Source organism: Gracilinanus agilis, chromosome 1 (genome assembly GCF_016433145.1).
Source record: "Gracilinanus agilis isolate LMUSP501 chromosome 1, AgileGrace, whole genome shotgun sequence".
Classification (NCBI taxonomy): Eukaryota; Metazoa; Chordata; class Mammalia; order Didelphimorphia; family Didelphidae; genus Gracilinanus; species Gracilinanus agilis.
The window spans coordinates 256,177,366-256,194,239 of NC_058130.1; the positions used below are offsets into that span (position 1 = coordinate 256,177,366).

Consider the following 16,874-nt stretch of genomic DNA (forward strand, 5'->3'; position numbering starts at 1 on the left):
TTCTCTCTTCCTCTTTTTCCTTAAAAAAGTTTTTGTTCTTTAGGATGTCTCTTTGTAAAGGGGGAAGGTGAGAGGGCCATAAGAAAATCTAAGTGAAAAGTAAATCTAAGTAAATCCAAGTAAAAAACAAAAAAATATGCAATAAAAAAGAATACTGGATTTAATTACCTCAATTATGGAAGGGAGATGACTGATTGTTAAATAAATAAGAGATCATTAAGAACAAAACAGATGGTTTAAAAAAACCAATAGGATTAAGACAAAGATAAAAAATAGGAAAATATTTATGGCATTTTTGAAAGATTCAAAACATGGCATTTAATTGTTAAAAAAATAAAACAAAGAATCTTAAATGATAAATGATCCAGGTAATGTGAGGAATGTATTCCAAAAGAGGAAATAAACTGTCAATAATCACTTGAAAAAATGCTTAACCTTAAAACAGTGTTGAGGTACTATTAAACGCCCAACAAACTGCAAAAACAAAAGCAATTGTAGGCAGGTCTGTGGAACAAAGAGTAGAATCTTTTGAAAATTGATTTCAAAGATCATTCTACAAAAATGACAAAAAATAATCTTACCCTCTTCTCCTATATTCACTGGAAATATATACTGAGGGGGTTTACAAAAAAAAAGATACCTGTGATGTAAGTGAGGTGATACCAGAGCATTCTTTTAATTTGTTTCTCTATTATTCATGAGTTTGAGCAAAGATTTTTTGGGGCCAATTTATCTGTCATTACAAAAAACTGGATATAATCTAAATGCCCAGATTGGTTAAATAAGCTGTAATATGTTGACAGGAAGGAAATATTATGATATAAGTAAAAAAATTTAAGGAATACAAAGAAATTTAGAATATCTTAGTGAAACAATGAAAATTCAAAATCCCCCAAAAGACAAAAGTAGCTTTAACTACAGCCCACATGAAGATAAAAGTGGGAACAAAGAAAACTAGTTAAAGAGATTTAGAGAGAATGTGTAAAAAGTTACCACATTCTATTCATTAAAATAATTTACATGTAAATGGTTGCAAAGCAAGTATAATTAGTGGAATGGATATATCTAATAGTTTATAATAAATTATTTTAAAAGAAAAATATTGCTAAGCATGAGCTACCAATATTAATCTTCTTTTTTAAAAAAAAATGTAAGATGTACTTCCAGTTTTAAAAATGTTGATACATGAAAACTTGAAATATACAAAACATGAAAATATATATTATAATGAAAAATAAAATAATTATTGAAACTCAAATTATTTCTTTAATTATGAAGTTTCTCCAGGGCTTTATGGTATAGACCTGTAACTTTAAGGCCTTAAATGTAAGAGTGTGTGTGTGTGTGTGTGTGTGTGTGTGTGTGTGTGTGTGTGTATGGTATATAATTCACAATTAAATCTTCAAATTGTTTTTTAGCATCACCCTAATTTATAACTCTTTGAAATAGGAATTTGTGGCCCATAGCATCAAAGAGAAATTTAATTTAAGCTCTGGTGAAATCTTGGCAAAGCAACACAAACAGGAGACCTTTAATCCAGAAAATAAGTTTGTACAACAGCCATAAATCTATATAATAGCAGAAAGAAAAAACTGAAAATGGGATTTGGAAAGGTTATTGTTCCATTAATGAGTAAGCCCTCTCTACCCAATTTCTTCTGGTTCATAGGACAAATACCAAGAAGTATGATTATTTACATTTACCAAAACACAACTCAACTTTAAATACTTAGTGAAAATATCCAGAAGGTCACGAGATGGAGATATTATTATATGAAATTGTGAGAGGAAATGTGTCAGGAGATTTTGTGGTTAAGTCCTGACTTAACCATTTTTACTAGCAACATTTACTAGCAACTAAACCTGGGCAAAATAAGTTATCCTTTCTGAGCCTCAGATTTCTCATCTATCAATGTTTATTTTATAAATATTTTATAAACCTGGGAAAATAACTGTACTAATTCACAGGATGGCTGTGAGGAAAATATTATGTAAACTTTAAAGCACAATATAAATGTAAATTAATGTTGCATGTGTAAGTGGATCTTGATATTTGTCTCTGCTTTTTCACATTTCTTTCCACCTCTGTCTTCATCTTTATGTTTTCATTATATGTCCATCTCTCTCCCTGTATCCTTTTTGTATCCTTCTTTTCCTCTCTGCTAGCTGGCAATAATAAAGAAAAAGAATGTTTCTATTATTTCTTGTATTAATTGGATTTTCTTCCATATTAATGTTTAAAGAGATATTTTTCTTTGATTATATTTTAAAAACTAAATTATTACTCATTTATGAGGACCTACAATAATTTTTCTCTATAGGTTACTAACATTCAAGAGGAAAAAGATTTCCTAATTCTGAGAGTTAAATGACTTTACTTGTAATCAGAAATGTGTGAAAGATTGTGGTCTTATATGTGTACTCTAAAAATTTCAACCAGAAATAAAAGTAAAAAAATATGATGAACAAAGAATAAAACAAAAAGTAAAATGTATAAAATCTATGATGCTATTTTCAAAAATCAGGTCCAAAAAGCCAATTTTAATTAAAAACTTTTGAACAGAACTCCAAAATAAAATGTTTTGTTTCTAATAGCCCACAGAAGATAAAAATTACCTTTAAACTTTAAAGATATTTTTCTAAAAGATTAATCAAAAAGTTTATGTTAACTCACCTCTTCTTGAATATACTGTAATAAGAATGGGGAAGCTCTCAGATTATCAACAGGAATATTGAAGAAGCCTTGTATTTCTTTCTGATGTAAATCCATGGTGATAAGGTGGGTCAAACCTTTGAAAATAAAGCAGATATAGGCCCACAAATAGACCACTTAATAGTACTCTAGCATTGAGAAGGATTCAGTAGTTTCTTCTTTCAGATTTTATGACAGCTATTTCTCCTAAAAAAAAATCTTTAAAATATCCAAGACAATATTTAGGAAAATAAATAATCATTATCAGCAAATTCTTTGCTTCATAATTTTTATAATAAGCTAAATAAAAGCTATTTCAAAGGTTAATTCTGAAATAAAAATAAATTACTAACCATTATTAAAGACCTTATCCTAGGTGCAGTCTTAAAGAATGTATTCTTTAACCATTGAAGAGAGAATGAATTAAAAATTAAATATGAAATAGGGAGCAGGCATGCCTGGTTTTTTGGATACTTTCCAGGAGAACCAATGTTGGCATTAGAAAGTGGGGCTGCAATCACACTTTAAGCACAGAAGTTACAAGACAAGTGTGAAAGGAGTACAGAGGCAGAAGGCATATGGATGGGAGGAGGGAATGGTGAAGGGAGGTAGGAAGCATGGGGAACAAAATAGGGAGGGAGAGAGGCACAGACAATCACTAACAAAACCATGGATTAGATAGAACTGGAAGCACTAGGCAGGCCGGATCTGATGAATATGGAAGTGCTTAGGGGGTAAAGGGGGTGCTGAGGTATCATTTTTGTAGAGTTTTTGAGGAAAGATTAAATTTTATCTGTGCCACTTTAGGGTTACATTGTTAATATATCCAAATAATCTCAAAAGTTTTCAGTGAAACTTCAAAGTGAACATGTACTTCATTTCAAAATTATCAACATCTTTTGGTATTCTGCTGGTTTAGAACTTGTCTGAGATTTATGTATCATATAATCCAAAAAACTTCAACCACAGTGTCTAAATATTTTCCGCTAATTCAGCACATACTACTAAGATGTGAATTTGGGTTCATATAGGATACGATTTATAAATTTTGCTCCTTTGGACATTTTGTATGTGGCTTTCAGGTTCTCCTTTGCAATCTTATTTCCTGCTATTGTCCGGTTATATTAGTTAATTTTAAACCTACTATATTGACTAGAAGTCAGAAGAACCAGAAGATACAATTTTAACAGAAAGTACTAAAGTAAAATGATGGGAGATTGAAATTCAAATGCGGAGATGGCATCATTAGATGTTGGTCATGATATATGAAAAGAATTATCTTTGTAGAATGATAGATTAGAGACAACACAACTCTCTCAACATTCCCATCTAAATAACTTTAAAATAAAATCACAAATCACAATTTTGGCGAGGCAGAGCCAAGGACTAGGTGAGACATTTTTCCATTCTAAGAAAAGTGAGGCTGGCAGGTGAAGTTTGTGTGTGACCTTTGGGATGAATGCCTGTCCAGAGCCCACACATGCAGTGGCAGCATCAGAAGTAGCTTCAGGAGCTCTCAGTCTACAGATAATTAGGGGGGTGGGGTTGGACAACTTGTGAGAAAGGGATAATAGGGGACTCTGCTAGTGCTGGATAGAGCTTGAACTAATTGGCAACTCTACTGCCCATATGAAGTTTTGGGTCATAGTTCTAGAACAGAGAGGAGTTGTGGGAGGTCAGTCACAAAGGATCAGGGACCATGGTCAATTTTAAGCCAGAGAACCTAGGACCTGTGGCCACCAGAGAGCAGAAAACCTGGTCACCGTTCCAGGAAACATGGCCTCTTCTGGGTAAATAACAGAGGACACATTTAAGTCAGCCATGACCATACCTCTCCCCACATCATACCACCTTGGAAACACCAAAGCTTGCAGACTCTTAGAACTAGGTCGAAGAACACAAAATAGCCTAAAACTTGGCATGGTGCCTCCCTAACACAAGGTGAGCAGAGCCCAACTTTAACATAAAGTAAAGAGATAGGCTAGAAAAATAAGTAAACAAAAAAAAAATAATTTGACCATAAAAAGATACCAGGATGACTAGAAAGACAAAGACAAACTGAGAAGAAAAACAGTTACAAACAAAGCCTCAAAGACAAATTCTAATTGGACCAATGACCAACGAGAACTTCTAAGTTAAGGAGGTAAAAGAGTAGTAGAGGAAAAAGTGGGAAAAGAAATTAAAGAGCTCAGACACTTTCTACCCATAGTACCCTGGGCAAATCATTTAATCCCAGTTACCTAACCTTATTACTTTTCTGCCTTGGAACCAATAATTAGTATGAATTCTAAGGCAAAAGGTAAGGATTTTAAAAAGAATGAAAACAATGCAGAAAAATCATGAAAAGAGAATTAACAGTTGGGCAAAAGAGGCACAAAAAATCTCACTGAAGAAAAAAATTCCTTAAAAATTAAAATTGAGCAAGTAGAAGCTAATGACTCCACGAGACATCAAGAAACTATAAGACAAAGTCAAAACAATGGGAAAAAAGGGAAAATATGAATAATCTCATCAGAAAAACTTACCTAGAAAAACAGATCAAGGAGAGAGAATTTAAGAATGATTAGATACCTGAAAGCCATGATGAAAGAAAGAGCCTTAGACATCATATTTTAAGAAATTATCAAGGAAAACTGCCCTTATATCTTAGATGTAGAGGGGAAAAATAGAAAAATGAAAGAATCTACTAATCACCTCCTGAAAGAGATCCCCAAATGAAACCTCTCAAGATTATTATGGCCAGGGGGCAGCTGGGTAGCTCAGTGGACTGAGAGCCAGGCCTAGAGATGGGAGGTCCTAGGTTCAAATATGGCCTCGGACACTTCCCAGCTATGTGTTGTCACTTGATCCCCATTGCCTAGCCCTTACCACTCTTCTGCCTTTGAGCCAATACACAGTATTGACTCCAAGAGGGAAAGTAAGGGGTAAAAAAAAAAAAAAGATTATTATGGCCAAATTCCAGAGCTCCCAAGTCAAAGAAAAAATATTTTAAGCTGTCAGAAATAAATAACGTAAATGGGGTGTAGAGAGGTGGGGCAGGTAGGTGGCTCCATGGATTGAGAGCCAGGCATAGAGATGGGATGTACTGGGTTAAAATCTGACCTAAGATACTACCTAGTTGTGTGACCCTGTGTAAGTCACTTAACCCCCACTGCCTATCCTTTACTACTTCTCTGCCTTGGAAACAATACTCAGTATTGATTCTAAGATAGAAGGTAAGGGTTTAAAAAAAAAAGAAAACAATGCAAATATTGTAAAACCATAGTGAGGGTCACATAAGACTTAGCAGATTTCATGTAAAAGGAGGGATGGCTTGAAATATGATATTTCAGAAGGCAAAGGAGCAGGATTACAACCAAGAAAATCCTGACAAGAAAAACTGAGTTTGAACAGTTCAGGGAAAAAGATAAATTTAATTAAACAGAAGTCTTTCAAGCATTGCTGATGAAAAGGCAGATGAAGAGAAAATTTGACAAAAAAACAAAAACCCATAAAAAGATAAACATTAAAGAGTAATCATAAGGCTTTAAATAGTTAAACTTTATAGTCCTAAAAAGGAAGATGATATGTGTAACTCCTAAGAAGGTTCTCATTATTAGAGTAGTGAAAAGGAATTTGCATAGATAGTATGTCAATTTTGTTGGAACAATCTCCAAAAAAAAGTGAAGGGTAAGAAAGAGAGATGTAATGGAAGAGGAAAGGGAAAGGTAGAATAGGTAAAATTTTTCTCAATTTATAAAAGAAGCACCCAAGGAACTTTTACAATGGAGGGGAAAATGGTGGGATGGTAATGGGCAATGCTTGAACTTTACTCTCATTGGTAGTGATTCAAAGAAAGGAGAATATATATTCACATTCAGTTGTGTATAGAAATGTAGCTTAACCAACAGGGAAATAAGAGTGGAAGGGTTAAGAGAAGGGCAAAAGTCAGACATGACAAAAGGGAAGATAGATTAAGACAGGCAAAATAGATTTAAGGGCATAAAGATAAAGAGAGAGAAAAGAAGAAACAGAAGAAAAGGGATGAAGAGAAAAACAGTCCAGTGTAAGAGAAACTGAGTAAAACTATATAAAATGAGGGACTGCAACGTGGCTCAGTGAAATGAATGACTGGCTAAGAGAAAGGCTGAGAGATGAGAAGTCCTGGGTTCAAATCTGGCTTCACATACTTCCTAGCAGTGTGAACCTGGGCAAGTTCCTGAACCCCCATTGCCTAGCCCTTATTGCTCTTCTTCCTTAGAACCAATACACAGCATTGATTCTAAGATGGAATTTTTTTTTTAAATAACCTTTACCTTCCGTCTTGGAGTCAATACTGTGCATTGGCTCCAAGGCAGAAGAGTGGTAAGGGTAGGCAAGGGGGGTCAAATGACTTGCCCAGGGTCACACAGCTAGACAGTGTCTGAGGCCAGACTTAAACCTAGGACCTCCCATCTCTAGGCCTGGCTCTCAATCCACTGAGCTACCCAGCTGCCCTCTAGAATTTTTTTTTAACTATACAACAAGAAGGTGCAAAATTTTTTTCTTTCTACTCTTTGATCTTTCCTGTACTCCCACAAAGATGCTCATTGAACACAATGATTTGAAGGGGAAAGGTGGAAGTCAAATTATCTATTTTATTATTGAACAGTTTCTATAAATGAGAAACATAGGAAGAGGTGAAATAAATTCAAACTATTGAATTACATGTTATGCCACCCATTAGTCTGGCTAACCAAGACTTTATATGAATTGATTTCAAGGCCTAGCAAAATCTGAAGGAGTGAAGGAATGGGAGGGAAGGAAAGAATTTGGAACTCAAAATTTTAAAAGAATGCAAAAAATAAGTATTTTCTTCCCTTTGTTTTTCATGGAAATGCTAATTGGATGAAAGACTAATAAAAGTGGTCAGCAAAGTTGAGAATTCTTTGTTATATAATATTTTATTCACTTCTTTGAAAAGAAAACCTTTAATTATTAATACTTTGAAAGGTTTGTTAACATAACTAATTATCTTTGGTCCTATTTCTATAAAGTCTATATAAAAATCTGATAACTAGAAAATAAAAACAACAACAAAAACAACCCTAGAAAAATGTTAAACATTCATTGGTCTTACCAGCTTTGCACATCATTGAAGCCAATAACTTAGAAACAATGGAGCCCCTTTTCCTCATCTTGCATTGTTTGCTGTATGGAAAGTAGGGAATCACTCCAATAATGCTTTTGGCACAGGAGGTTTTACAAGCATACACCATGATCAAGAGTTCCATGACTGTGGTATTTACATCCCTGAAATAAAAGATTTCCTAGTTTTACATTTCTAGTTTTACTCAATAGCATTCAATAAAACATCTATTAATATTGTATGGTTACAGAGTACCAAAAAATAGCACTTACTCTTCTGGGACTTAAATTCCAACAAACAAAAAAGAAACAAAGACTGGAAAGCAGTCTGTAGAAAGTAAGCTCAGGCCAACAATTTATACCATATTCTACAATATGTCCTAAATGGATATATGACCTTAATATTAAAGACCATACTATGAAAAAATTAGAAGAGAAACAAACATATACATCTCATGGCTCTGAGCAAAATATGCATTCTTGTTATTTATTCATTTATTTTTATTTTGAGTTCCAAATTCTCTCTTTTCTGCTAGCCTCTCCCACACCCATTGAGAAGGAAAGATATTATGATATCTATTACATATATATATATATATATATATACACACATATATATGTATGAAGTCACACAAAACATTTCTGTATTTGTCATAGTTCAGGAGGAAAAAAGGAAGAAAAATAAAACATGCTTCAATCTGGACTGAGAATATCAGTTCTCTATTTGGAGTAAAAAGCATTTTACACTGTTAAGTCCTTTGGAGGTGTGGTGGGTTATTGTATTGATAAGAATAACTAAATTTTTTATAGTTGATCTTTTCAATATTGCTATTATTGTGTAGGTTGTTCTGTTGGTTCTGTTCACTGCACTTTGTATTAGTTTATATGTCTTCTCAGGTTTTTCTGAAACCATTACCTTTATTATTTCTTATAGAACAATAGTAGTCCATAACATTCATACACCATAACTTGTTCAGTTATTACCCAACTGATGGTCATCCCCTCATTTTCCAACTCTTTGCCACACAAAAAGAGCTGTTACAAATATTTTTGCCAATTTTGGTCCTTTTCTTTTTCCCTTGGCTTCTTTGGGAATAAAGACCAGTAGCAGTATTGGTGGGTCAAAAGGTATACAATTTTTTTAGTCCTTTGGACATTGTTCCAAATTGTTCTCCAAAATAAAGAACTGGACAACAGTTCCAAATCGTTCTCCAAAATAAACAACAGAAGAAAAAAAAGGAAGAAGCAATTTAAAAAGATAAAAATAGACAAAATTAGTGTACCTAGGATAATAAGGATGTAGTCAAATCGGGGGAAAAAATCTGTATCAAATTTCTCTGATAAGGGTTGGGTATCCAAGTTATATAAACAATTAATAAATATATATAAGACATAGCGATTCCCCAACAGAATATGTTGACAATGAATAAATATATTAGCCATTCTCCAATAGAAGCATGGTCAAAAAAAGAACTACAAAGTATTAATCCATGAAAGAATATTCCAAAACACTATTAATAGAAACAAAAATCAAAATAACCCTAGCACTGCACCTCCACATACCATGTACCTTGGCAAAGATGACAAAAGACTGCATAGCTAATGTTGGAAGAGGTTGTAACACACTGATGTATTGATGATAGAGCTGTCAATCAGTATAACCATTTGGTAAAACAATAGGAATTATGCAAATAAAGTGACTAGAATGTCTATAACTTTTGACCCAGAAAATGGGTTCATAAACCCAAGGAGGTCATAAGAAAGTCTCCATATACACCCCAAAATGTTTATAGCAGCACTTTTTGGACTGGAAAGAATTGAAAACAAAGTAGATGCCCAATGAATGGAGAATTGTTAAACAAATTGTGGTACATCAATGTATGAGAATATTACTGGGTTCCTGAGAATGTGATGAATACAGAAACTCATGGAAAGATCTGCATGCACTGATACAGAGTAAAATAAGTCGAGTGAACTAAGTAGAATTTAGAAAACATTATATACTGTAACTAAAGCTATGCAAATTGAAAGAACAACTACATTTGTAAAAAACAAATATGAATCTTGAAAAATGATAAAGATCAAGTATGGCTCAAAGGAAAGATATAAGAGGATGCTCTCAACTCATTCTTTGCACAGCTGAGACATCCATAGGTGTTATAATATTACAAACATTTTCAGATTTTCTCAATATGCTGAAGTTATTGAAAAATCTTTCAAGCTTTTTCCCTCTTTTTTTTGGCTTAAAAATACTATTATATGAGATGGCTAAGGAGATGGGGGAGGAATTCTAGTGAAAGCCACAGTAATGTTAAAACAAAACAAAACAAAAGACATGGATTAAAAACTAATTTTAAAAAGCACAGAGAATGTAAAAGAGAATGTTGCAGGGTAAGGTACAGGCAGAAGAATCTAAAATTCCGTAAAGTATAAGGGAAAATGTTGCAGGGTAAGGTAATGCACAGGCATCTAGCAACTCTGATTATCTCTGAGGGAACTCTAAGTAAACTTTCAGAGTAGCTTTTAAAGATGACAACAGCCGTATTAGCAGAGTTAGGTTAAGAAGAGCCCAAAGAATAACATGAAAGCTTGCCAAAGAAATTGAATATATTAAGAAAATTAAAGGGCATAAAAGATGATGTTTTTGACTTCAAGATTAACATATACAAAACAAAAGCAAAGCCAAAATAATAGAATGTTGAAAAAACTTAAATTTAAAGGAAAACTCTAGAAAGATGTAGAAATATGAAAAAATATAAAGTAGAGATAAAAAAAAACAAAACAAAACACGACAGGAAGAAAGCATCTAGTTGAACATCATAATATTTAAGTTCAAATTCTAGGTCTTCTAAAGATGCCTGGATCTTATTGTTATGTTGTTGCTCTTATTAAATAAATAAAATTAATTAAATTTAAATTTTGTTTTATTTTAAGTTCTTAATTTAATTTCTTTATTCCATTTGCCACATGCCCATACCTTCCTATAACAATTAACATGACAACACACAATATACATTCACATATAAGATGCCCCAATTTTCAGAACTTGAAGCAAATATTCAACAAATAAATAAGCAACGTTAAAAAGGCTTATTTTTTAAAAAATCGCTGCTTTGAATAAGGTTCAATTCATATAAAAAGGCATCCTATCTCACATGTAAATGTGTATCCAGGGAGAAACAACAAAAAAAAGAAAAATGGCTTTAAGTAAACTATCCTACATAAATGTTTCAAAAGGATAGGTCTAAACTCCAAAGTCACACTATAGATACAACATTGTAGTCAAGTTTTTCATAACTATATTTGGGATGATGATATAAAACAAATCCAAAATAAGGATCAAGTAAAGCAACACAATAAAACATAAATTGCTTCAGCACATTCTTTTGTAATCTTTTCCCAGGACTAAGACAAACATACCTCTAAAAGAATGTTTTAAATGAGAAACAAATAATCAGTTGCCTTCATTTCTGCTTTTGAAGACAGAATAAAACAACCTTATTTATCTTCAGGGTCTAGTTATTTATTCCAAGAGATGTTAATGAGATATGTTATAATTAATAAATACTATCCCAAATAACTGAACTTATATTGAATAATTTAAAAAGTAAATTATTTAAATAAAATTAATAGTACAACGTTCAACAGAAACACGCAAGCTTCTTTTAATGCAAACCACAACATCTATTTAATAGTGTATCTTTTCTCCATTAGTTTGTCTCTTTCCATTTTTTAAAACAGAAGTCATAATTCCTCTAAGAAACAAATCCTATTATTATTGTATTATAGTATAACACTAAACAAAGTAGTAACTAAAATACATGTGTCAGTCATTACTCACTTTGAAACAGTTTGGATGATAAAAACATCTTTTCCTCTAACAGATTCTTGAATTTGAACTCTTGTTTCTAATAAAAAAAAAAGTTTTATTAATACTATCTTAAAAAATAGTCTCAGTATTAATCTCTTTTATGTAATATAGAAAATTTAAGCATGACAAATGATTTACAGACTTATAGTATCATAATATTGATATTAAACAAAGATGGACATAAGATATAACATGTTAGTACTTTTATGGAAATTTAAGTCCATATTGTTGCAAAGAATGTGCCCATCTGATTAATAGAGGGAGTCTGCTCATCTGTAAGAGTTCCCAAATCAATACAGTTTAGTTCCAATCCCTAAATTACTTTTTTTCTACATTCAGAAGGAAGATTGTTAACTGTAACTAATATGGCAAGGGTAAGAAGTACTAATTCAATTAACACTTTAGATTAGTTCATTTAATTGTTTGAGTAATAGTTTTGTTTTAGGACTATTCTGCTCTCATTGCAGAACTGTAAAAGAGTTATGTTGCTTTGTTTTGGTATGAAAATAAGTTAAGACATTCATTGCAGCTTTACAAACTTACACATTGTTCTGTTCAAAAGTTTATTATTGCATATTTGTGTTAACTTTGTTTCTCGGGGTTACCTGGCATGCCCACCAGTTGGTGATTCTTAAGTTACATAACTCAATTACCCATTTTTACTTTAGAGACAATTCCTCACTTCTTCAGGAGAGCATGCAATTGTCTTTTTCTATCTGAATATTTAATGATGCTCCATCCATATAAAAGAAAAAGGCTGGAACTCTCCAGGATGTAAAAACAAAGTATTTCACAAAGTGTTACTAGAGTTACTATGTTACATAAATTACTAATAACTCTCAAACTTTGTTTAAATGTATTCATTCATTGAATTTTCAAGCACCAGGTATCAGTCCTAGCTGCTGAGACATAAAGAAACAAAAAATAATCCTTGCTTTTAAGAACCTTACACTCGACTGGGGAGAAAAAACATAACACTGATAATTCAAATTATAAAAAAATGCAAAGGAACTTATGAAAGGAAGGGAAATGAGCAACTATGGGTTGGGGACAGGACTTATCAGGAGGATCCTGTAATAACAGGGAAGGCGAGCTGTGCCTGGAAGCAAAGTAGTGATTCTACAAGATAAATTCATTATTTCATTGACATTTTCTTTTGTATTCTTTGTACATTTGTTGATGATTGTTTAGTTCAAAATAAACAAAAAAAAATTAAAGACAGGCTCGAACAGGATTATGAAGGGCTTTAATTGTTTAAAAACAAAAAAGAGGAGCCTCTGGAGTCAACCTGTACTTTAAGAATATTAATTTGGCAGCAGTGTGGAGGAAGGATTGGAGAAAAGAAACTATAAGGTAGGAAAACCAATCAGGAAGCTTTTTTAGGAGGATACTATTCTAAGTGAAAGTTAAGGTCTACCTGAATCAACAGATCACAACTAGCTGTGGTAGAGTCAATTAGATATGGCAACTGACTGGATATGGGTGGTGAAGAGGAAGAGTCAGTGATTTTAAGGAAGCAAATCTGGGTGACTAGAAAGATGATGGGACTCCCAAATACCCATGTATTTTAGGAAGAGAAGAGAGTTTAGGAGGAAAGATAGTGAATTATGTACTGAATATGGTGAATTTAGGACAACTACTGGACATCTAACTGAGTATAACTGGAAATCAAGAGATTAGATTGGGAAATTATCTGCATAGTAATGATGGCTAATCCCATGGGAGCTAGTAACACCAAGGGAAAGGAAGACCTAAGATACAAATTAAGATATGCTCAAGCAAACGCAAATGAAAATATTTTTAAAGTAACATCTTATATCTACAAAACTGATAACATTTAAAAATCATAAAATTTAATGTTAGTCAAATTGGGAGGAAAAAACAAAATTCCAATATACCACTGGGTGACATTATGAATTGGCATAATTTCATGGAAGGAAATAATGGGCATTAAAAGTGATCATACCTGAAGGGTTTCAGTTATAACGAATCATGAAGATATTAAAGATGTATTCAAAAGCTGACTCTAATGAGCAAAGTGTTCATAGACCAGACTTACGGATATATTTCTAATATTTCACATGACTGATTTCTGAATCCTTAAATTGGATGGGACTTAAAATTTTGTTGATCTTAAAAATTAAGCCTCTATTATTATCTGCAATCTGGAAGCTAGCAGACAATTTGTAAAGTTCCTTTGTAATGTCATTTACAGTAATATTTCTGTTGTTTTACTTGTTTGATTGACATACCCAGAACCCCCATCCCAGGATTCTGAATAAAATCAGTTAGTTCAGCTCACTCACTCTCTCTGACCTTCTGAGGAGGAGCTGACAGGCTGATATGATGCTGATGATCTCTGTGTGTCTTGTGTTTTTTCTATCTATGTCATTCCTCCCTTAATCTTTTAAACCTTACACTCATATCTCCCAGCTTTTGGCTCCTCTTCTAGGTAATTAGACCCATGCAAGAATTTCATGAAGAGGCTGGTTCTCTTCAATACTCATGATGTCGCAGCTAAAAATTAAAGATGTTACCGAGTGAAAAAAATTTGTACATACAAAAGTAAAAGGAAACATGACATAGAACTGGCCTTTAAATAAGGAGTATCTAGATTTATATTCTGTCTCTATAATATTAAAAATAATTTTGTTAATATATTTTCACTGAGACTTATGTGGCAACTGTTGAATGTAAATATAAAAGACAATATGACCAATTCAAATAAATTGACCAGTTAAGCACTAGTCTAAAGAATGACGTGGGAGAAGCAACATAGTGCAGTGGAGAGGGCATTGCTTCTAGAATCAACTGGGTTCAAATCCCCTTCAGACATGTAATACTTATGTGACCTAAGGGAAGTAACTGAACTTCTTGGTGACTTAGTTTCTTCACCTGTAAAATGAAATTGGTCTCCATGACCTTCACAGAACCTTCCTAAGATTCTATTTTCTAGTACCTCATAATATCCTAAATAGCTCTGCAAAATAATTTACCAAGGTGCTAATCTGCATTAGTAAAGGAAGTACAGGGTTCCTATACTGAAAAAATAGTAGGTTTGGTTTAAAAAAAATTCATATACACTTACATATGTATATGTCTCTCCCAAAGGAATGTAAGTTCTAGAGGTCCAGAGACCTATTTAATTTTTGTTTTTGTATCTCCAGTACCCATCACAGTGCCAGAAACAGAGCAAGTCACTTAAAAAATGCTTATAGATTTCTACCCAATCTTGATAAAGTGGCTTCTAATTGAGTCAAAATATTCAGTTATAAACATAAAGATTAAAAAAAGACAAAACCTCAAGGAATTGTAGTAAATCAAATGTTACAGAGAAATTAATAGGATAAGAGCATAATATGATTGCTCACCTCTGTTTGGTTCCTGGTAAACCTGAACTTTGCCCATTTCTACCCCTAGACGCCTATAAAAGGGAAGAAACGTTAAATAAACAAAAATCTCAACCAACATTCTTGCCATTAAAATTAATCCATAAAAGATCAATTTAATCAATCATTAAATAGAATAAAACCAATCATTAAATAGAACCTTTTAAAAGATTATGTAACAAATCTAAATATAACAGGAAACAAATTTTCTAAAATTATATTGGAATATACAAACTATATAATCAATTTTCATAGAGGAGACTAATCTTTCCAAATAACCCCAATATGTATTTTGCCCAAAGGTGGGCAATGGGGGTCAAGTGACTTGCCAGGGTCACACAGGTGGGAAGTGTCTGAGGCCGGATTTGAACCTAGGACCTCCCATCTCTAAGCCTGACTCTCAATCCACTGAGCTACCCAGCTGCCCCGTGTAGAAGTTTTAAAAGTCAAAAGTATTTAAATGTCACCAATAAATAGATCAAAATTTAAAAATGTATCTTCAATATTTATTTGAAATATTAAAGATAGTTTACCTACTGTCTGATTTATTGCTGAATACACACCAGTAGCATATTTAGTACTCACTCGGCAATTTTCTTTGAAAGTTCCATACAAGATGAATTGGAATTGGCTGAAAACAATACCAGGCCACCCTTAGGTACATTCATGATGGTTCCTAATTCAGAAGGTGCCACACAAAACATCAAAACCTCCTTGGTTTTTCAATTTCTAGAGTACTGGAAAAAATATATAGTATATTTAGAATCACTATGTATAATTAAATATTTAATTTTCTTATAACAAATCAAGATTGTCAATTTAAGCTGAAAATTCATCAGAAGCAAATTTATTACATATCTGCAATATCATAATACTATTATTTTTCAATACTATGAAGGATAAATTATAAACTTACAAGAAAAGTGGAGCTTAAAGAAAAGCTCAGTTGAACCAGCAGCTAGAATTTAAATACTGTAGAATAATATTCGAATTCAGGAATGGAGTTGCTGTCATTCTCTAACACCCAAATTCTTCCTGGATTAATAATGAAAAATAAAAAACATCAAAAATAAGGTCCTAAACTGATTTATCCACAAACAGATGATCAAGTTATCTAAGCACACCATCTGATGAATAAATTGCATATTTATCATAAAATTACTTAATCTATGACTATTGAACATCTGTCATTCATTAACAATGTGACCATAGGAAGAGAAATTTAAGGAGTTGGAAAGAGAAAATATCTACACTGTAATGGAGAAGAAAACTGCATCTTTGGATGCAGGTCACAGAATGAATTAATAAAGACAAAAGGGAGGTATAGGCTGGGTTTTGTTTTATTGGTTGTTTTAAAAGACACCCCCAAAAAAAGGAGGGAGGGGAATACCCTAGGGAAGAAATAAGAAGGTGGAAGAACTAAATTTTTCTTTATAATTGTAGTATAATAGAAGTGCATAGCAGGAAATGGTGGTGAAAAAGGAGTTCCATAAGCTGCATCTCATAAACCTCACTATTAAATCAATACTGATTAAAGAAATGCAAATTTAAATAACTCTGAGGTATCACCTTACATCTATCAGATTGGCTAATATAACAGAAAACAAAAAGGACAAATTCTTGAGGGGATATGGAAAAACTGAGACACTAATCCATTGCTCCTGTCCTTATGAACTGGTTCAGCTATTCTCAAAAACAATACGGAACCATGCCCAAAGAGCTATAAAAATGTCTCTGAACTACAAGAAAATTATGTTTTTAGTACTCTGAGACAAATTATCTAATACTTATTAATTACTCAAAATAAGGAATAAATT

At 32.6% G+C, this 16,874-nt stretch overlaps 1 protein-coding gene across 1 annotated transcript in view; it reads right to left on the bottom strand.

The window, feature by feature from the left end:
- Nucleotides 1-16,048, bottom strand: part of PRPSAP2 (phosphoribosyl pyrophosphate synthetase associated protein 2) — a 61,735-nt gene extending 45,687 nt beyond the window's left edge. Inside the window, exons 1-6 of the mRNA XM_044661280.1 lie at nucleotides 15,974-16,048; nucleotides 15,643-15,794; nucleotides 15,040-15,092; nucleotides 11,639-11,705; nucleotides 7,790-7,962; nucleotides 2,674-2,789 (exon numbers count right to left, since the gene is read on the bottom strand). Coding sequence (XP_044517215.1) covers nucleotides 2,674-2,789; nucleotides 7,790-7,962; nucleotides 11,639-11,705; nucleotides 15,040-15,092; nucleotides 15,643-15,761 — 528 coding nt within the window. The 5' untranslated portion in view covers nucleotides 15,762-15,794; nucleotides 15,974-16,048. The remainder of the gene's footprint in view (nucleotides 1-2,673; nucleotides 2,790-7,789; nucleotides 7,963-11,638; nucleotides 11,706-15,039; nucleotides 15,093-15,642; nucleotides 15,795-15,973) is intronic.
- Between the last annotated feature and the right edge of the window lie 826 nt (nucleotides 16,049-16,874).